The sequence below is a fragment of the Lacerta agilis genome, chromosome 9 (genome assembly GCF_009819535.1).
Source record: "Lacerta agilis isolate rLacAgi1 chromosome 9, rLacAgi1.pri, whole genome shotgun sequence".
Classification (NCBI taxonomy): Eukaryota; Metazoa; Chordata; class Lepidosauria; order Squamata; family Lacertidae; genus Lacerta; species Lacerta agilis.
In genome coordinates this window covers 59458727-59481637 of record NC_046320.1, presented here as the reverse complement: position 1 = coordinate 59481637, position 22911 = coordinate 59458727, and the positions used below count along the sequence as shown (strand labels likewise).

The window sequence follows — 22911 nt, the reverse complement described above, 5'->3', positions numbered from 1 at the left end:
GCAACTTATCACACTGAGCTTTTACAGAATGGACTATGGTTAAGTTGCTTCAATTAACTACTGCAATCAACTTGACATGAAAACATTTTTGTTCAAAGGTTTTATCACGTTTCTTTTAGTGAAGATACGATGCCACACATACAAGAATGTATTTTTTTTATTTCAGAGTTCTCTCTTGGATGTCAGGTATGGCATCCATGCACAACTGTAACATTCAGTATACAGTCATACCTTGGAAGTCAAACGGAATCCGTTCCGGAAGTCCGTTTGGTTTCCAAAATGTTCGAAAACCAAAGTGCAGCTTCTGATGGGCTGCAGGAAGCTCCTGCAGCCAATTGGAAGCCGCAGAAGCCCCGTCAAACGTTTGGCTTCCAAAAATAGTTTGCAAACAGCAACAGTCACTTCCAGGTTGGTGGCATTCGGGAGCCAAAACGTTTGACTCGCAAGGTGTTAGTCAACCAAGGTACGACTGTATTTTGGTTTTTCTAACTTAACCAATGTATTGTTTGACCTTTTCACTATGTTTCAGGCGGCCTTGTCACAGACATAGCTTTTGACATTATCCATTTTTCTTTTTCAGAGTGCTCCTTCTTTGGATGAAGCTATAGAGAAGATTGAACCACAAGTAAGCTTTGTTATAAAGAACTGTACAGTGTGTGATGCTATGAATAACTTGTTCCTGAGTAACTTACAGGATTAGTTGTCAAGGTCTTTAGCAGATACAATACAGAACAGACCATGGTTTACAAATTGGGAACTAACCTTTTTCTCTCCTTCCCCTCTAAATAAAAATTCCCTTCCTTGCCTTTGCTGATTACTGCTGGTGCACCAATGCTAACCAGGTTTAACACTGGTTCCCTTAGAAACACATAAGCACATGCACACATAAACACAGAATTTGAAGCCAAGGAAGTTGCTTTGTACAGTGTCAGATCATTGCTCAACCTAGCACACTATTGTCTAGAATGACTAGTAGTGGCTCTCCAAAATTTTGCATAGCTTTTTCTCCCAGCCCTACCTGGAGATGCCTAGGATTGAATCTGGGACTAGAGCTGGTGGAGAAATCCAATCCTGTTCACATTTAAAGGCAAGCCTCCTTAATTCATACTTTCCAACACAATACATGACCTGAAACACAGCAATTTTTTTGAAATTCACACTTCTCTGAATTTTGCAACCCCAGCCAACTAAGGTGTATAAAAAAATTATATTACAGATATAACAGTAATATACTGGGTTGTTGTTGTTGTTTTTTACAGGTATCCTTTTTAACAGAAGAAAACAATGATGTTGCTGAGCAACAGGTAAAAATTACAACACATAAATGTAACTCTGCTTCAGTTAGTTCATTATAAGCATCACTTTGGCATTGGCTCTTAAGAAACGTCCATAGCCAGTATGGCTGAAGTTTAGCCCTCTGCTGGTTTTAGCTTTTTAAGATAAAGCATTATTACCTACAGAAGCACAAATTTAAGTATCCCAAGATTTTAAATGACTGCTTTAAGCATACACACACACTGGGTAGCTCAGCGATAACTGCTATAACAAATAAGGCAAATTTAGAAATTCTGGGCCAGGCATTCCCAAACTTCGGCCCTCCAGATGTTTTGGACTACAATTCCCATCATCCCTTACCACTGGTCCTGTTAGCTAGGGATCATGGGAGTTGTAGGCCAAACCATCTGGAGGGCCGCAGTTTGGGGGTGCCTGTTCTAGGCAATAGAATATTCTTAGCTTACTTCCCCCAGGGGTGCACCTTAATGATCACAACTACAGGTAGATTTTAGCCCGTCAGGCTCCAACTGGTGGGGCATGGCTTCTAAGTCTTCACACTCTTTCATGTTAACTGTTTAATTTATTAGCAGTAAATGCATTCCAGTAGTTCAACCATTGGTTTTAGGAGAGATCCTCATTTCTTGCCTTGTGTGCCATCACAGCAGTTGTATGTGTAAGTCAGTATCTGAGGATATCATAGAATTCTATAAATTCTTTAACTTTTCAAGGTCAGAATTTGGTGGGGGGAGTGTGGTTTATATTCGGGCCAATACGGTAATTTTATTATATATTTTTACAGGTTTCTGATGAAAGTAAACCATCAGCAGATGTCCTAGGGGATTTCCAGGACAGTGTGAAAGATGAAGTTTGAAGTGTAGAAGTCTAATAGGAAACCTGCGCCTCTAAAATAACTACTATCATCAGAAGTCCTTGAAACTGCCTAGCATTGACAATGAAATTCCTGCTTTCAAAGCAAGGAAGATTAACGACACAAATCAGTAATATTCTTTTTCTCAGATAGGCAGATGGGAAACTTGTTTTCACGTCAACATTTATTTTCAAGTGCATACAAGAATGAGTTTGATTTCATTTAATAAAGATCCAAATACAGCAGGCTTTGTTATATTAAACAAATTGAAGCCTATTAGTTCTCATTTCCACTACAGCAATGCAAGCCTTTCTGTGCATAGTTCATTCTCATTTTCATCATAAAAAGAGAAAGAAAAACCCAGAGAGTCTTCTATGTGATTCACGTATTTTAACACTTGAAATAAAACGTTGTCTAAATGAGTGGTGTCGTCTATTTTCCAAAACACACTCAGGCATGTTGGTCTGTTTAAAAACACAAAAAACACCAACCAGCAGGCCAACAACCATCTATTGAAACTGGGGACCAAAGAATGTGAGACTTGGCACTAACAGAAAACATCGCACATAAGAAACATGAAAGGAAGTTAGTTAAATTGGACCCTTTTTTATTAACAGTCTCTCCCTCGGGAGGATATGGACTCTCCTTTGGAGGATTTTAAGCAGAGGTTGGATGGTCATCTGCTACGGATGCTTTAGCTGAGATCCCCGCATTGCTGGGGGTTGGACTTGATATAGAAAAAATAGGGGTGGTTGGCTTTTGCTGCCCAACTCCCCAAGTGACTGAGTCCCCTAAGTCCATGATCGGTCAGAGATTAATGGATGAAGGCAGGATGCAGGGAAAGCAAAGCAGATCTTTATTTTTCTGTTGCAACAGTTTCCTCCCCTCCTAGGAAAGAGGGAAGAGAGACCCAGAACCAAGAAGAAACATCTCTTTTAAGGGGTTGCATTTTGGCGTGGTGAACCAAGGACACCCACTGTACTGTGCGATATTCCTGAGGATTTAACAAGCTTTACATAGTTCCAGACAGAGTTTACACAAAACATTAGCATTTGATAAGATAATCAGGATGCCTGTCAGGCATCCCTCAATGCAGAGCATCTGAGCAAACAATGGCAATTCATACAAAGGAGCTTCACAGATATAGGAGAGCAATACCCTTCAGGAACTTCCCCTGATTGCTATCTGCCTACCTGTTCTCAGGCAAGGGGGATTAAGGAGGAAGAGGAAATATTGAGAGTGTGGTTCCCAACATGGGGTACACACCCCACAGAGGAGCAATTTGATTTTTAAGGGGGGCAATTCAGGAATGAATTATTAACCGTTAACGGCCTTTTGGGCTTCCTCCACATGAATAGGGGGTTCACTTTTTGAATCATAAGAATTTTATGTCACAGAGGGGGACATCAGGATTTTAGAGATGCTTAGGTGGTGCATAGCCAAAGAAAGGTTGGGAACCACTGATTTAGAGCCTTTAGGGAGAGCCAAGATGGCTTTTGGATTGCTCTCCTGTACTGTTTTAGACATGTGGTTTATATACCTATGTGTGTGTGTGTTCACCTTGTGCAATTATCAAAAATTAATTCTATATCTGAGACCTTAGAATTCCTATAACAGACTAGAGCAGGGATGTCCATCAGGTCTATCGCGATCTACCGGTTGATTGCGGGGTGATCAACCAGGTGATCCTGGTCGGTCGCCCCCCCCCCCCACAACTTTGGGTCTTCCTCCCTCAAAAAAGCTCAACAACTTTGGTCAATACAATGGGTAGATCACGGCCAGTTTTGTTTTCTTTTTAGTGGGAGTAGATCGCAGTCTCTTGGACATCTCTGGACTAGAGGAACCCCGGGGGATCCCTTTCCAAGTCTACTATCCTAATCGAAGCCGAGGACGGGGCTGTGTCACCAGCTCAAGCTGCAAAAAGAGAGAGACAAAAACCAAACAAAACCGTATTAGATTCGGAAGGGCTGTCCGGGGAGCGCAGTTCTTCCCCTCCCCGCAGCTTCTCGGCCAAGAGACACACGCAGCCCGGCCTGTCCGCTTCCCCCTGCGAGGCGGCGCGCTGTGGGCGGGGATGGGGGGCTGGAAGGCGGGCGGTGGAGAAGGCGAAGGCGCTCCCTTCCCGCGCCGTTCCTCGGCCGGCCTGAGAGAAATTTTCTGAGGCGGCGGCGGCGGCTTTCGTCCAGGGTCGGGGGGGGAGGTGGCCATGGCGGGACTTTGCCCTCCCGGCGGCCTGGAGCATTTGGAGCTGGGGCGGCTGCGGGACCCGCCGGGCAGCGGCGGCGGCGGAGCTTCTCCTCCTCCTCCTCCTCCTTCTTGCTCGCCGTCGCCGCCGCTCTCGTCTTGCTCGAGGCAGGCCTGGAGCCGGGACAACCCGGGCTTCGAGGCCGAGGAGGAGGCGGGCGAAGCGGCCAGGGCGGCTGGCAGGAGCGCGACGGCGGTGGCGGCGGGGCCCGTGCTGCAGATGGGCGTGGTGGAGTGGGGCCGAGGAGGGGCGCCTTCGCCCTCGGAGCCCAGCGCCGACGCCCGACACCCAGGAGGGCCCGCCGAGAGCGGGAGGCAGCGGAGGCGCAGGCGGCGCGGCGAAGAGGAGGAGGGCGGAGGGGAAGGCGAAGGCCAGCGGCCTTGTTCCGCCGGAGGCGCCCCGACGCCGCGTTTCCCTCACGAGGAGGCGGGCGAGGAGGTCGCCGAGCAGCCGCCAACTCGCCGCCTCGCCTGGGCCAAAGGGATGGCGCACCGCCTGCGAGGTGAGTCGCCGCCCGGCCGGGCCCTTCCAGGCTAGCATCTCTCCTGCCTCACCTTATTACTTTTATGTTACTCGCGAGTCTTCTGCTGTGAAGGCAGATGCAAATAATCCATTCATCTTCTCTGCAATTAGCACACCTTTGATTCCCTTGTTGGACACAGGCCCTCCTAGCACCTCATTGTCTCCTGCTACTAATGCTTTTTTTATTAGGAGGCCATGAAGCTGCTTTCTATCCAGTCAGACCTTTCCTTCCTCCAAAAGTTGTAACACTTTGGGCCAAACTAGTTATAATGGGGAAAACCAAACAAACCAGTTCACTTTTGTCTGCTCTGTTTGCTTCTGATGTGGGATACATTGTGTGTATTGTTTTCCAACAAAGTTTTTTTTTACCAGTAGGTATACAGTATCTGACTAGAAAAGCACATGGGTTTGGGATGAAAACGATTTCTCGCCCTGTGCTGAATACTTCTTGCAGACCAGGCTACTTTAAAAGAAAATACTGAAGTTGTTCAAGTTCCTAAGAGACAATCCAAAGCTAACAGTAATGATGTTATATGGGAGCCTCCTCAAAAAATGTAGACACTTTACTTTGGACTCCAAGCTGGCAAATGTACATGCAGAACTGCAATGGCATAGACTGCGTGATTTCCAAATCCTTAGGAATCAGTATCCCGTTAAAAACCACATGCAATATGGTTTATACAATATTGTTAAGTTGTTGTATACAATATTGTTAAGTTGTTGGGTTTTTTTTTTAACAATGAGACATTTTTTTTAAAAAAAAACAGCAGAAAAGCAATGTGTTTTATTTTAAAAACCCTGCACCCTGCCAAGTTTTGCGAACTGCAGTTCCGTCAGAGTACATTTCAAGCTTTCTGTTGCCTAGTCAACCAGTATTTGCTCGTTTGTTCCAGTTCAGGATAACCATCTAGCTACAAATTCCAGAAGGAGTGCCATCTTATCCCATAGCAGCAAAAACAGCAAACAGTGCTGTGACAGATATTTGCTGGTTTGTTGTGACATGAGCTTGCATAAGCAATTTGTTCCATGTTTCATTCGCTCCCATTTTTGTTTGGATTAATGTGTTCTTTATATCTTTATCTGTGGGCTGGGTGCTTTACAGAGTATGAAAGGGGAAAGGGCCTTGTTCAAAGGAACTTACAAACTAAAATTTGACATTGAGCCACTGGAAGGTAGAGTCAGGTAAACAGGTAAACAGGACTTGGTTACAAGCTTAATTATAGCAGGTTGTGGGACATTCAGGTTCAGTTTTGTGTGTGTGAGTGTTTTCCTGCAAAATATTACCAACCACTTTGTATAATTCCAACGCCTCCCAAAAAATGCCCCGGCATTGAGTAGTTTTCTATTACCTTCTTGTGACTAGGTAATATGCCAGCTACCGGTAATCTTTTTTACAGTCACATACTGAAGCACTTCTTCTTGGTGAAGAGAATGTATAGTATTTACTGACACTTTGTTTTTAGGTCATGTTTTGGCATATGTACTAATCTGAGAGATATTTCTGGCAGTACATGGTGCTAAATTCTTACTTCATTGTTCTTTTTTTTTTTAACCTTCCATTGATCTCAAATCTGTGCCATTCAAAACATCCCAATATTTTAAATGAATGCAAAATACTTACAGGAGATCCAGCAGCAGTTGCTTAAAAGGATAATGTTACCTAAAACACACAGCAATCAGTTATGTGTAATGTTTAAGTCTCAACAGATCCACCAATTCAGATGTTTTGGAGAAACAGAGTGGAGCGTCCTCAGCATAATCATGACTCCTTGCCCCAGAACGTTAAAGCCCAAAATGTTAAAGCAATATATGGTAGATTTGGTAGTTTGTGTAGGAGGGAAATGAATTCCAGAGCTTATATATCAAATTAAAATCAAATGCACACTTTGACCTGATTGTATAGGCACAGTTAAACATGTCAGTATGTTACATTTCTTACAGTTTTCTGTTAATGCTTCTTTTTCAAGGTTTGTGGGGTACTACCCTAATGGAAGAAACCACAACCAGAGAGAGATATCTGAAAAGTGTTTTACGAGAATTGATCACGTACCTGATTTTTCTCCTGGTCTTGTCTTTCTGTAAGTAGACTCTTGCTATCACTTTAACGTGATAACTACCGGTAGTAATGACCATTCTGATGCTTAACAGGTAATTCAATATAACTAGTGGGTTGTTTTTAAAACATTCCTCTTTCAAGACCACGGGCTGGCATTGTTTCTAAAATTAGTTATTCAGGTGTAATGGCTATACATTTTCTCTGGCTCTACATGGTTAATAGTCCTAGAAAAGAAATAGCACATGTGCAAACCTGTCTTGACAATTCATGAATGTCCACCTTTTATGGAAAAAGAGAGCCTTAAATTATGCTATCAGAATTCAATTGCAGGTGATACTATGATTTTGCAAAAGCAACACTGCCTCTAACAAAATTGAAGTTCTGTATTGGGTTCAGTTCCTTTCTTATGATAAGGGTGTGTTTTTTTAAAAGGAATAATTTTGAGTGTCAAGAACAATATTTCATAAGCCATATCTTCATTAATACAACTTTAGAGTTGTTTTCCTCTCTTCACTAGTGGAAATCAACAAAACAGAGCATATGTGTACAGTGAAGAAGATGCTACCAACAAGTTATTAGTCTCTTCCCTTTTGGACCACATCTGGTGCAAGCTCATTTGTGCTTATGCCAGTAGTGTTGCTTCCTAAAGAAAATATTCTGAGAGCACTCTGTTGTTCTACAATGCAGGCTTTCTGTGAAGTTTATTGCTGTTAGAGGCTATCAATATCAGCAGCTTAGGCAGCTGATTAACCAGTTGTGAATTTGTATGAAATGCATTGCTGACCAAAGCAGTTTCATTGAAATTGCAAAGTTGCCATCCTTTTCCCCTTTTTATAAAGAGATATATGCAAGAAACACTTTTGGATCGTGTCAGGGAACTGTCCCCGGTGCAGCACAAGGTGGTGGAAGGGCTCTCAGGATGCTACAGAGAGCCCCAGTCCCACCTGACCAGCAGCACCTCCTCTGGTAGCAGAGGGAGCAGCGAGGCTTCCAGCAGGGAGGGGCAGGCTTCTCAGGGTATGGAGGGAAAAGGCTCTGAGGATGCTGGAGAGACCCAGCACTCCTCTCGCTCAAGGGGCGATGAAGGAGACACGCAGCTTCCGGCACCCCAAAGGCGTCGAGGGGTGAAACGAAAAGATGGGAGGCGGGGTTTCTGTATACCAAAACTCTTTTGTTGGGGTCAGAACCGGAAGGGGTCATTCCCGGATTCTGACGACGCTTGATACAGACATGAACTTATTAGCTCTGCACTGTACATAGTTTGCACAATAAAACTCTTAAAGGAAACTCGGAGTTTTGTCTGCTTACTCATGAGCAACGAACAGAGGACCTTACAGATCGTATGGGCCATTTTGTTTGAATTATTAGAGCAATTTTTAGATTTGCTTGTGGTTCAGATATTTGGAGGAATCAAATATGTGTTCTTTCAGCCAGCAGTTAGGTGCTCAAAAACTTGGTTTTGACATGATCTAAAATGGGTTACATAAACAGCAGCGCCACCATTTTCTTTCTTTTGTTTAAATGTTTTAAAGGACAGGAGAAAGAGGAGAGTACTAGAAAGAGAAGGACAAAGATGGACTTGAGCGGAAAAATAGTCAAAGGTAGATTCCATGATGAGGGTTGAGTTCAAAGGTGGGTCAAAAAGGATGAAAGCTACTGTTAAGATATACAATACTTTAGGTCTTTCTGTAATGGGGTACAGCACATTTATTTGGGTGGAGCATGAAATCGGGCAGGTTACAACAAGATTGTGGGCATCCCCCCCCATTCCTGAATCAGCATAGGGTCAGACCCAGACCCCCATTGGAGTCTGCTAAGTAAATCGTAGACTGTTTGAATTAAAAGTTTATTTACCTACTGTGTTCATAACACAGCCTAAAAATATATTGTTTGATGCTTGTATGGGTTGCATGTTGTTGTTTTTTTAAAAAACATTTTGACCTCCCCCCCCCTTCCAATTCACATTTACAGTGTCATATGGGATGGTGAGTTCAAATATGTACTACTACACAAGGGTGATGTCACAGCTCTTTCTAGACACACCAGTGTCAAAAATGGAGAAGACCAATTTTAAAACTTTATCTACAATGGAAGACTTCTGGAAGGTACTGTGGAATTTGGTTTTTGAACAGGGATATATTCAAATAATATGTACATGGTGTGTTATCAGAAATAATTTAAGGCAATTTTAGTGTATTAAAGTGTTGAAAAGTATGTGTGATTTGGCAGGATTTAACTGTATGATTTAATCCAGCCTTTCAAAGAAGCCAGTTATGAAACTACGACTACCTCACCTTCTTATTTCTTGTGGCACAATGATGACTTAGTAGGGATAAAAACCAACTCCAGTATACAAAAGCTTCTCTTTGCCATCAACAGGAGTAGTTTTCTATAGTATGGACAGAAATACACAGAGGATTATGCTGTATTGGTAGAAATTGTTGTACCGGGTCTACTCCAAAACATTATTCAGTGATAAAATTGTATCTTTAAAAAAAAACAACCTGCAGAATCTTAGCAAGAGTTAATTTCCCTGAAACTGCATTCTGTCTCAGTTCACTGAGGGTCCTTTGCTAGATGGCCTGTACTGGGAGATGTGGTACAACAACAGAACCGTGGCAGAGAACAGGAGTTTTATCTACCATGAGAACCTGCTTTTGGGAGTGCCTCGCATTCGACAGCTGAAAGTGAGGAATGGCACATGTTCAATACCTGAAGATTTAAAAGATGAAATTAAAGACTGTTACGATGTTTACTCTGTGAGTAATGAGGACACGGCACCATTCGGGCCTCGCAATGGAACCGCGTATGTATTTTTCTCACATAAATATAGCCAATTCTAGCAATCTGGAGCAGATTTGGGGGGAAAGCTGAAGGGTGAAGGGGGAATCCATCTCACAAATGGGGGCTGTTCTTTTGGTGGAGGGAGTTGGTTGATTTCATTCAATATGTGCCGTAGTCCCTATAAAAGCCCTATTTTACCTGAGATCCCATAACCACTGATTCATTTCTGCTAATGTATAAACAGCCTGTGTAAATTTGGGAAAAAACTGTCTTCCTGAATAGTTCAGATGCATCCATGTCTGCCACAACAGTTTAATTTTGATGGAGAGAGAAAAGGCTGAGAGGGAATTTCCTCCCATCTGTGTCAGAATTGTTAACCCTAAGAGTTTATACAGTAGTTAGGTTTTCCTGCAAAGTACTAGACATGCATGAAAAGAATTTCTTCAATGTGCCTTTTCCGGTTGCATTTCAGTTGGATTTATACCAGTGAAAAAGATCTGAATGGAAGCAGCCATTGGGGATTGCTTGCAACTTACAGTGGAGCAGGCTATTACCAGGATCTGTCCAGAAGCAGAGAAGAGACATCTACGTTAATTCTTGGCCTTAAGAACAGCTTGTGGCTTGATAGAGGCACACGGGCAACATTTATAGATTTTTCAGTGTACAATGCAAACATCAATCTCTTCTGCATTATCAGGTAAGTCTGGAATTGTTGGATGATGCAACACAGCCTTTATAAATATGAAGCAGATGGTACTGTCTGCTTTCACTGTGTAGATTTAGAGCATCCATGCATATTTATTCAGAAGTAATTACCATTGAAATCAATGAAAACTAGAGCCAAACTATATATCCAGTAGTGAATGGCACTTCTGACCTCCCAGCAGGTGAATTTGCCGCTGCTAATTGGGATGGGGAGAGGCTGAAAAGCATCATAGTGCAAACACACTGGCAGGAACACTGAAAAGTTAATTGTGCCTTGAATTTTATTAAGGGGACATAAAATGAAACGTTATCAGTCATTTAAAAAAAGAAGTTACTGTATATACTTGAGTATAAGCCTAGTTTTTCAGCACACTTTTTGTGCTTTAAAAGCTGCCCTCGGCTTATACTCAAGTCAACCATTCCTTAAGAAGTGTACAAGAACGGTGGTTCTTTACTCTCCCCAGGCAGCTTGTTCCATTCCTGAACTGCTCACATAAATGCAAAATTTAGACCCCAGAAGGCAGAAATACTATCAGTTAAGGAAATATTAAAACCCCACAGGTGCTCACTTTCCCTGGCTCCTGCTTAAACAGGACAGGATCCCAGCCTTCTCTGTATAACACAAGGGAACATTGCACTGTGAGTTAAACCACAGAGCCCTAGGGCTTGCTGATCAGAAGAATGCCGGTTCGAAACCCTGCGACGGGGTGAGCTCCACATCAGCAAAGGAGGAAGAGGAAGGAGCAGCCCAAAGGGCTGCTTTGGGCTGCTCGTTCCTCCTCTACCACAGTGGCAAAGGTGAACCGGCTTATACTTGAGTCAATAAGCTTTCCCACATTTTTGTAGGGAAATTAGGTGCCTCGGCTTATATTTGGGTCGACTTATACTCGAGTATATAGGTACTTTATGACATTTGAAGAACAGTTGAGTCCAGTGAGTTCAAATGCTTCCAGCTTTTTTTCACAGGCAAATTGAAGAGGTACATTTGAGCAACCCTCCCTTATTAAAGTGAGATCTGAGTTCACATTTTTCACCTCCCACACAGCTGTGTATGTTGTAATTTTATATACAGTAGATATACAGACCCATATACATGTGCATAAAGAGCATTCATGTAAAATGAGAGTCTAGATATTCATTTTAAATTGCATTTAAAAAGTCATTTACAGGGAGTTTTTTAATAATTAAACTCATGGAAACATTAGGACTTCTGTAGCAATTATTATTGATAACATCCTTGTTAACTTTTAAATGGTGCTAACACTCCTTTTAGTTTGTTTGTAAATCATTTCCTGTATAGCATACTCGAGGGAGGTGCAGAAAAATTCTTTTAAAAAAATATTAAAACAGTAAAATGGATGATGTTATTCTGCTTTTGCATTAAGTTGTATTTAAATAAAAGGGTATTTTACTGTAGTGTTTAATGTTTCTTGCTCTGGGATGGGTGAACTGTGAAGAGTGGGTTGTAAATTTTAATAAATAAAAGTATGATGCAGGTGGCGCTGTGGTCTAAACCACTGAGCCTCTTGGGTTTGCCGATCAGAAGGTTGGTGGTTTGAATCCCTGCGACAGAGTTAGCTTCCGTTGCTCTGTCCTAGCTCCTGCCAACCTAGCAGTTCAAAAGCCCGTCAAAGTGCAAGTAGATAAATAGGCACCGCTGCGGCGGGAAGGTAAACGGGTTTCCGTGCACTGCTCTGGTTCGCCTGAAGCAGCTTAGTCATGCTGGCCCCATGACCCGGAAAGCTGTCTGTGGACAAGCGCTGGCTCCCTTGGCCTGAAAGTGGGATGAGCGCCACAACCCCATAGTCGCCTTCGACTGGACTCAACCTTCCGGGGTCCTTTACCTTTATATATATATATATATTGCTTGCTTGCATTTTAGTTTGTTTCCAAGCCTTGTCTTTCAAACATTTATTTATTATAAAATTAATTTCTTTTTAGTATAAAAATACTTTCAGGTCTATTCCTGAGCAATAAAACAACAAATTGCTACTAATAACAAGGTGAATTAATTATACATGTATTTATTTTTATAATGCAGGTTATTGGTGGAGTTCCCACCAACAGGAGGCCTCCTTACATCTTGGCAATTCCAGCCTGTGAAGTTGATCCACTACATTTCCACTTTTGACTTCTTCCTGGCTGCCTGCGAAATTGTCTTTTGTCTTTTTATTCTTTATTATGTGGTGGAAGAAATCCTGGAAATTCATATACACAGACTCTTTTATTTCAGGAGTCTTTGGAATTGTCTTGATGTTCTCATTATCGTGGTAAGTGAGATCTAAGGACTACAAATCTTTCAATAGTGGCACTGCTGTCTTTTGAGAGAAGTGCTTGTGGATTGATGTGAAGGGTGGGCTGACTCACTAGTTCTAATGGGCACAGACCTTGGGTAATTTCTCTTGTGAGTTCCCTGTGCATGAGGAGGCAGAGCCTATTCGCACTTGCAGTGCACTGCTTCTGTTGCTGCCCCCAGCTGCCTCTTGTTGGGAAAGAAAACCTCTAAGGTGAGCTTTCATGATGGTTGAGTTCTCAGTTATCCCATAGAAATGGGAGAGGGAGAGATATTGCAAGACTTGGCAGTTCTGTGTCTCACAAGATTTCTGGACAAGAGTTATAGGCTCTTCTTATGGTCTTTTAAGATGCATATTCCATATTATTTATGTACTCTTTTTCTGCATTCAGCTATCGGTGGCAGCTATAGGAATTAATATATATCGAACATCTGCTGTGGATAGGTTACTGAAGGAGCTGCTGGAAAATCAAAATAACTTCCCAAATTTTGAACCTTTAGCATACTGGCAAACACAGTTCAACAATATTGCAGCTGTCACCATGTTTTTCGTCTGGATTAAGGTAATTCATGCTTAACTGATATTTCAAGTGAATGAAGGCACTTCATCCCATATATTAATATCTTTTTAAGGGAATTTGTATTTGTTACTTTGATAATCAGTTTACATCCAAATTTGTCCATGGTTGTATTCCTTTAAATATGTGTTGTGCCCTACCCTGCCATAACTCATAGCAGGAAAGAGAACATTCCAAACCAAGGGCAAAATTCATCAAATCCAAAGTTGCTTTTGAAACTCTTCATATTTTAAGAGCTAATGTTGATCCAAGAAAGCTGTTGCTAGAAAGGAAGAGAAAACTCAGTTGGCTAGACCACCTGCTTTTTGCCTTGAAAGAATGGTTAAAATATATGAAAATTAGATTTAAATGTAAATCTCGTTTCCAAGTGACTTCTTACAACACTGTTTTCTGCTACTCAGGTCATCAAGACTTGTGTCTTGTGCTACCTAGCCGAGAGTTCCTTTGAACTTTGTTTTACAGTACTAGCATACCACACTCTGAAATAGTTCAGCTGTAAGGGCCAGATACCATTTTTCATAATTTTTGAACCAATGTGCTCTAATCCACTGTGGTTTGTGAGTGTCTGCCAAACCAGGATCTGAATCCATGATTTAAAGATTCAGTAATCAAGGGTTTGGTATAGCCTCTGCACCACTCCATGGTTTGCAAAGTTTGACTGGCTTCTATTGTTTAGAATAGAATCCAGGGAATCACAGAGAAGGCAGGACAAGAAGAAAACCATAAAAACATGGCTTCTGTGTTTTTGCCTGGAGCACACATTGTGAATTGGAGTCCGTCTATGATTAGTACAAACCGTGGCTTGGCAATATGTCTGAACAAGCCTACAGAATTGTTTAATATTCCTTCTTTTGTGGTTTACAGTATTTAGCAGCCTAATTATTCTCCGTGTTTCCTACCTTCACTCAATTACCCAGCTCATGAAATATTTTTCTGTTCTTTGGCAGCTCTTTAAATTTATCAGCTTCAACCGAACAATGAGCCAGTTATCTACCACAATGTCACGATGTGCCAAAGATGTTCTTGGGTTTTCCATTATGTTTTTCATCATTTTCATAGCCTATGCTCAGCTAGCTTACCTTGTGTTTGGTGCACAAGTTGACGATTTCAGTACCTTCCAGGACAGTGTGTAAGTACAACAATAGACTCTTTAAAAGGCTGCCAGTGGTTTAGCAAATGGCTTTATCAGACACAGAAGATCGATCGCAACAAATTCATTGCTAAAATTATGTCTGTTTTAGTGAAGTTTTTCTTCTGGATTTTCAAAATTTTGGCATCAAATTTCTCCGACTTAATGCAAAAGTTAGAATTGTAGAGTTGGAAGGGAGCCCTGGGGGTCATTTAGTCCAACCCCCTGCAATGCAGGAATATGCAGCTGCTTCTTATGGGGATCAGACCTGCAATCTTGGCATTATCAGCACCACACTGTAACCAACTGAACTTTTAGAATGTATAAAATACTTTAATATTTGCAGATATATTTGCATTGCGGCTGGACTTGTGTAGGCACTTGCTACCAGCCACCTGTCTTTGTGTTGAAAAGAATGTTGTAGACCACTGCCAGAATACAAAGGGGGGGGGGAGGAATCAGTTTTGTGAGACTTACTCAACTATTGGCTAAAACTGTTGTTCTCTTTAAAGTTTTACTCAGTTCCGCATCCTGTTGGGAGATTTTGACTTTACAGAAATTGAAGAAGCTAACAGAGTTTTGGGACCAGTTTATTTCACTACATTTGTGTTCTTTATGTTCTTCATTCTTCTGGTATGTAACCATTTTATTCGTAGACTTTTTGTTTTATTGTCATCCTCTCAAGTTGAATTTTATTTGTTTTGATTTATTATCTTTCCTGGACTTCAATACAACTAATACTCAAAGGGCCTTAACAGTGTGCAGTTTCTGAGTTGTGTATGTCCACATGATAATATATTCCTCATTATTAAAAAGTAACAGTTGTACAGTTTGACAGTATGTGCATGGGGCCCTGGAGAAGTGCAGGCACAAGTATCTTGCCCCAATCTGTTATTGAGCTTATTCAGTTTCTGGAATGTGAGACTGTGACTGCTTTGAAACGGGGAAGGGGAGCACCAAGCCTGGCCTAATTTTCTTTTTCTTTTGCATTTGACCCCAGAGGGTCAAATGTTTTATATATAATATCATAATAATAAAATTGTTGTTGTTGTTGTTGTTAGTACCCCACCCATCCGGCTGGGTCTCCCCAGCCACTCTGGGCGGCTTCCAACAAATATTAAAATACATTAGAATATCACAGATTTAAAAGTTCCCTAAACAGGACTGCCTTCAGGTATTTTCTAAATGTCTGGTAGTTGTTTATCTCTTTGACCTCTGATGGGAGGGCGTTCCACAGGGCGGGCGCCACTACCGAGAAGGCCCTCTGCCCGGTTCCCTGTAGCTTCACTTCTCGCAGTGAGGGAACTGCCAGAAGGCCCTCGGCGCTGGATCTCAGTGTCCGGGCTGAACAATGGGGGTGGAGACGCTCCTTCAGGTATACAGGGCCAAGGCCGTTTAGGGCTTTAAAGGTCAGCACCAACACTTTGAATTGTGCTCGGAAACATACTGGGAGCCAATGTAGAGGTATGTACGGTATGTTCACTCTTTTTGAGAGGACGTGATAAAGAGCAACTAGCTCTGGTAGAGCTACTGCAAATTACCCTCATTACTCCAGGTCCCCCTGCCTCTCACTTGGACAGAGCTTGTCTTTTTCCTTGAAAGTTACAAAACTTAATGTTAGCATACGCTCAGTAACTGTATTTGAATGAAGTCAAAGGCTTTGGGTTCATTTTTTTTTCAAGCTGCATTTTAAAATGCTTGTCTTAAACAGAACATGTTTTTGGCCATCATCAATGATACATACTCTGAAGTCAAATCGGATATGGCACAGCAGAAATCTGAAATGGAACTGTCGGATCTTATAAGAAAGGTAAAAACCTTTTACATATATTTTTGCTTCCTTGACCTTATGGCACAAGCAAGGGGCTCAGAGCCCCTTCAGAACGGTTAGCAAATTAATTTACCAATTCCTTTTAATAATCATATATAAACATGGAGCTTCAGCTGATATTTGAAGAAGGTACCTGAATCCAGCTCCCAGGACATGTCAGGAATAAGGAACTTGTAGCCATTCAGCAGTTGGACTCGCAACTCCCATCAACTCCAACCTGTATAGCCATCAAGGATGATGGAAGCTGTCCATCATCTGGAGGGTCCAAGGTTTCCATCTCTGGCAGGGAATGCTGACGGTCTCTTCCCCCATCCAGTGCATCACTCTCTCCTTTACAGTCCTCCACAGGTGGGAGGGCAAGTTTCTGAAGTGGGGAGGCCCTCCCTGCATGTTAGAACCCTGGAAAATCATTATCTTCATGTGAGTAAACAGAACGGCTGAAGAAGATTGTCATTGATCTCCTTAGCAGTAGACTAGAAAGCAGCAATGTACAGGTCGCAGGTCAATTAGAAAGCATTTTGCCACACAAAACGTTCCCAAGTTGATCACCTGATGTGGAAGTAGGGAGCTCAGTGCATTCATACCAAAGGTAATGTGAGAGGAAAGCATCCATAAAAATACACAGTTCCAGCATATGCTGCTAAGTTTTATAGCTTTGAATATATACGGACTGTATTTCCTATTTCAGGGTTACACTAAAGCCATGGTGAAATTAAAACTTAAAAAAACACCAGTTGATGACATTTCAGAGAGTCTGCGACAAAGCGGAGGCAAATTGAACTTTGATGAGCTGCGACAAGACCTGAAGGGGTAAGTTTGACTGTCCTTCTCTGGAATATTCTCCCAGCAAAAGGCTCTTGGTGACCATAGTTCAAGAAAAGTGGTGGTGAGTAGCCTTTTCAACATCCTGAACTTGCTTTCCACATGGCGCATTATGGAGTAATTAATTTCACCAACCTTTTGTTGTGAGATGGGTGGATTTTGATCATTTTCCAATGGTTCTTTTTGCATGGAATGCCAATTTTAGACATACTAGCGGTAGCAAATAACATAATGGATCCAAGGAGAAGTTATATACAGTGGTACCTCTGGTTGTGGACACGATCCATTCCGGGGTGCCATTTGCACCCTGAAAGTCCACAACCAGAGTGGCGCTTTTGCGCATGCGTGAAGGCATGCTTCTGCCCGTGTGTGTACGGCAAAACCCGGAAGTAAACACCTCCGGGTTTGCCGTGTTCTTAATGTGAAAAAACGAAACCTGAAGCATCTGTAACCCGAGGTATGACTGTAACTGTATTTGCTGATTTGTGTGTGTTCATGCATAATGTTTAACTTCTCCTACCCTGCATCCTTTGGCAACCTTTTGTTGAAGCTCTTGTGTGTTTGTGTGTGTGTGTTTTATTTCCAGAAAGGGACACACTGATGCCGAGATTGAAGCCATCTTTACAAAGTATGACCAAGATGGAGATCAGGAATTGACTGAGCTGGAGCATCAGCAAATGAGAGATGATTTGGAAAAAGAGAGGGTGAGTTATGGTTTAAATACAACGGGATGACTTCTTGAAATGAACAAATACTGTTTTTATCTGTATTCGCTATTAGAAGTCTGGATTATATGATCCAAGCTACTGCTTTTTGCTTTCAGTGAAGCAGTTTTATCTTATTTTTGCTTGCTCCATTTGTACTGTATTTTGCTTGAGCAGGTCTTGGACTAGTGCAAGGCAGAGTAGAACGATGCCTTATGTTTGGCCTTGCCGAGCCACAAATGCCATCATTAGTTTCAGAATAAAGAAGGTAAAAATGGCAAGACACAAAGTACACGTGGAATAATGTTGCAGGAAGCTGTCTCAAATAATCACTTAGGCAGAATTTTGGATTTCAGTTTGTGGCACGCATGGGTCCCTCGTTGTAACAAGCTTGGGAGGAAATATTGCTTTGTGTATTTCTGATATTGTGCCTGCCCTACGAACCTTATAGCCTTTGTTATTTTCACCAAGGAGGACTTAGAGTTAGACAGAAGCTCTCTGAATCGTCCGCTGAGCGGCCGTAGCTTCCCACGAAGCCTGGATGACTCTGAAGAGGACGACGATGACGACAGCGGACACAGCTCCCGGAGGAGAGGCAGCAGCTCGAGCGGGGTTTCGTATGAAGAATTTCAAGTGTTAGTATTAGGAATTTTGGGGGTTTTAAAACAATATCATTGTCCAACACAGTTCTGGATATTCCTTTTGAAATGCATCCTAGGAAATGACCTCAACCTGAACCAGGCCACTGGTCGTCCATTGGGTTCAGTCTTGTCTACACTGACTGGCAGCAGCCTCCAGGATTTCAGACAGGATATTCCCAGCCCTACACAGAGATGCTGGGAACTGAATCCTGGGACCTTTGAATGCAAAACAGATGCTTTTACATTGAACTATGGTTCTTCTCCATCACTTACAAGCAGAGCCCCGCAACAAAACGTTGCTTGTATCCCTCATGTGGGTGTGGGTGTGAGAGAGAGACATGAATCTGTTACTTGGGGGTGGGCATTAGCATCAAAGGCAAGAGCTCCTGCTATAACCAGGATCTTCATGCATTTTGCTTTTGTTTGTTTGTTTTCAGCATTTATATATGTAAAAAAGCCTGCATTCAAACCAGCGGGGCATGAGGCTTCTGCTTGCAATGGAGTGCTGGATTTGTCTTGGGAGAAGGTGCGGGGAGAAGGCAGTTGCCAGAAATTGCTCATAGTTCCATTGGTGGATCACTGTCTACCTTCTTCCCATCTCTGATTTATGAATTTTGGCTGGCTCTGTATTGCCTCTGGAAACTTCAGTGTCAGAACATAATGTGAAGGAATCCAGCTGAAAAATATCTGAGGGGAAATGCTTCTGTTCCAGTGGAAAACAGAAGGGGAAATAACACAGATTGGTAGTAACAACGAGCCGCCCTGTGACTAAGCCAGCAAAGGAATATGGGAGTATTGTTTCTGGACAGCCGTGCATTTATGCTGTCATCCTGCTAGAATAAGCTAAAACACGAGTATCCTGACCGCTCTCTAATCTTGATGTCTTTCTGTTGTGTGTTGCAAAGCCTTGCATAGGCTTGTAGCTATATGAGCAGCCAGCAAGCATAAGAGATGATTGCTGCTGATTCTGTTGCCTAGGCATTCTGAGCAAGCTGCTGAAAGGTTCTTGGGTTGCTGCTGTTAGTGTCCTTCCACAGCAGTACGTGTAGATTGATTGTCTTCTGAGATGTCCAGATATAGGGGAATTCTACTTGATTATGAATATTCTAAGAACATTCCATGGTGCCTTTCCTCCCTTTTAATCAAGGCTATTGTATATTCGGTGGTAGAACTATAGGATTGCCAGAGAGCATGAGCTCTCGGCTGTTTTTCTCAATTTAAAGTGGCATCTCTTGTGTGCTCCAGAAGACAGTTGCCATGCAAAGAAGCTGTGGCTCCCATTGCTATGGTCTGTGGAGTGTTGTGTGCAGCATTTCACACACCCCGTAATGAAATAACCATGTATTTATGCTTTGTTGCGTATTTATCAAGGTACTTCACATGCATTAAACTGTTGAAATCCATATAACAGCCCCGCAAGGTTGGCTACTATTATTATCATTACTGAAAATGGGAGGTTGAATGGGAGTGGCATTCACAAGGCCACTTCATAGGTCCATGTCAGAGGCAAAATTCAAAGTGATGCTTCCCTGATTGAGGTGCTGCTTCAGTACTGACCACCTCGGTTAGCTGCAGCTCCTCAGGGTTTCTCCCTGTTCTTGTACTTCTTTTTCATTGGAGATGCAAGAGACTGATCTATGCAAAAGTACATGATAATAGACCACTAGGGCAGAGGGGCTTTTTCCTAACAAGTATTACATGAATTGCTTGATCATTAAATCTCTAGTCAAAATAAAATACGCATTGTTTAAATAAAAACCATATTTTATTTTAAAAAAATGTTTGGCTCCAGGTTGGTGCGGCGAGTGGATCGCATGGAACATTCCATAGGCAGCATTGTTTCTAAGATTGACGCTGTAATCGTGAAGCTGGAAGCCATGGAGAGAGCAAAACTGAAAAGGAAAGAGGTGCTGGGGAGGCTGCTTGATGGGGTCACAGAGGTAACTCACATGTGCCAGAAAAAGGCAAACAGTTCTTGCAAATTTGCTGTTTCATTCTATACCTGTTTTCTTAAGACAAAGTACTACTTCTGTTAGCTGTGTTAGTAATTTTTAACCATTTAAACCACATAAGTGTTTCTTCCTAATTTAAGAATTCATACACTGCAGTATATAGTTTTTGGGCAATCTTTGTATGATCGGACACTATGATATTTGTGCCTAGGACGACAGGCTGGGCCGTGATAATGAAGTCCACAGGGATCAGATGGAGAGACTTGTACGAGAAGAGCTGGAGCGATGGGAATCGGATGATACAGCATCCCAAGTGAGCCACAGACTGGGAACTCCAATGGGGCTCAACGGCCAGTCCCGGGCTAGGAGTTCCCGCCCTTCTTCCTCACAGTCCACAGAAGGCATTGATGCCGGAGGAGGTGGCAACAATGTCCATGTCTAGTAGACTTTTTCCTTTGCCTACAAAATTATGAGTATTGCCCACAGTTAGTGATTTGGCTAAGTCACAGGAAGCTCTAAGATATGCAGAGGCAGGTTCTGTAAGCAGAGACACAGCTGAGCTGTTGATGCTTTTTAAAATATAAATTTGGGAGACTAAGAAGTGATCTAAATACAGTGGTACCTCTGGTTACGTACTTAATTCGCTCTGGAGGTCCGTTCTTAACCTGAAACTGTTCTTAACCTGAAGCACCACTTTAGCTAATGGGACCTCCTGCTGCCGCTGTGCTGCCAGAGCACGATTTCTGTTCTTATCCTGAAGCAAAGTTCTTAACCTGAAGCGTTATTTCTGGGTTAGCGGAGTCTGTAACCTGAAGTGTCTGTAACCTGAAGCATCTGTAACCCGAGGTACCACTGTAGAAAGGTTAATCTGGGGTTGTCTCTAATGTGGCACTTTGTTGGCAAAACGCTGTTTCACAGAGTAATGTAAAAATAGGTTGCAGGTAACTTTGTGGCATGATTGATTGTACAGTTGGTTGCACACCAAGTTTCCACCAGCACAGCTGTTGTATTGGATTTCTCTGTTGTGAAATAGCAAAACATTTGCTTCTGCTAGTGCAAGAACCCTTGCACTACCAGACAGAGAACTGATCCAGCCTTGGACTCAGTTCCAGCTACTTAAGAATCTACAGATCACAAATTTCTCTGCTTTCCATAGAAAATGAGCAAGCTCATATAGTGAATTGTTAGCTCAATAACTAAGGCTGCAATCCTATACACACTTACCTGAAAGTCAGCACAATTGAACACATTAGTAAATATGCATAGGTTTGCACTGTTAGTAGTTGTTTTACATGTAATTAGCCCTCGGGGGGGGACCCCTAAACTATCAAGTTTCAATTTTCTATACAAAGTATAAAACAATTTTTATTGCAAATCTTATCTGTATGTTCTTAAGGATAGCAGGGTTCTGGAAATCCTGTACTCTTAATAGTATTTTAAGGAAACTGTCCAAATCAAAGGATAAATAGCTGTTGCCTGCTTTCAAGAGAAATAGGTATTACAGTAGTTTATCCTAACTACTTGCCAAAAAAGTAACCTCTGCATTTCATTCACCAGAGAGAAATGAAATCACATTGTCCAGAATAATGTGGCTGGGGTGGTATGCACTTTCTTTTCTTTTCTTTTTCTACATGGAATGGCACAGGAATTTCCTGTTATTCAAGCAAGCAGTAGTTCTCAAATGGCAAGTGAAGGCAAAGTCCCCTCTGGTTCTTAAAATGCTGCTATTTTCACACAGCATGCCTCTAAATGTGGGTGATTTAATAGCAGTGCTTTTCTTCTAGAAAAAAAAGATGTCGGTACTCACCATGACGTTGTTACAGTAAGTGCCAGTAAAAAAAGGTGTCAGTACTGTGTACCTTTGAGTACCCCCAGAAAAAAGTACTGTTTAATAACACCCTGTTTAATATCTCTGCTTCAAGCTATAAGCAGAATAGCAGCTTTGTTTCCAGACCTCTGAAATTCAAATGACATTCCTTTAGCCTGGTAGGCAGTGTCCCCAGCCCCAAATGTTGAGAGAGTGAAGCAATTTTAATTAGAGCTGTGGCATGAGGGTGAAGGGGTTAACTACACCCTCCCCCACCCCTGGGTTGCACTCCAGATCATAACTGTCCGCCCTGCCCCGCCCCCAATCTTGTTTACAGTTTTGGGATGGGGAGAAACTGATGTAAAGGCAATGAAATTTGGGGAGGGAAGGGCTAAAATGATAAAGAGTTGATTCCTAGAGAGGAGGGATAACCATAGAGAAGGAAATGGCTGGATAAATCTATGCAGGTCATAACTGCCAAAAATGGGGGGAATGAACAGCTAGATGGCAGGTCACCTACACCTGAGGAAATTGCCCCAAAGCTGAAGGAGGAATACTTGCGGGGGGAGGATGTTGCCCTCAGAACATCATCCAGAAAGTATGTCTATCCCAGTGTTTTTCAACCACTGTTCCGTGGCACACTAGTGTGCCGCGAGATGTTGCCTGGTGTGCCGTGGGAAAAATTTGTTTATTTGATTC

General features: G+C 42.3%; 1 protein-coding gene across 2 annotated transcripts; it reads left to right on the top strand.

Annotated features, from left to right (window-relative positions):
• The first annotated feature begins 4197 nt into the window (after positions 1–4197).
• PKD2 (polycystin 2, transient receptor potential cation channel) lies at positions 4198–21008 on the top strand. 2 transcript variants are annotated; one of them, XM_033160620.1, is made up of 15 exons: positions 4198–4890; positions 6878–6988; positions 8938–9071; positions 9522–9772; positions 10223–10447; positions 12497–12725; positions 13141–13311; positions 14274–14455; positions 14968–15088; positions 16167–16265; positions 16975–17096; positions 17695–17812; positions 18287–18447; positions 20246–20393; positions 20617–21008. In XM_033160620.1, the coding sequence occupies exons 1-15, from the start codon at positions 4350–4352 to the stop codon at positions 20845–20847; spliced, it is 2844 nt and encodes a 947-aa protein (XP_033016511.1). In that variant the 5' UTR covers positions 4198–4349; the 3' UTR covers positions 20848–21008. The 2 variants fall into 2 exon arrangements, with proteins under 2 accessions (XP_033016511.1, XP_033016510.1); XM_033160619.1 differs by having other exon boundaries at positions 18284–18447; positions 20617–21007.
• The last annotated feature ends 1903 nt before the right edge of the window (positions 21009–22911 follow it).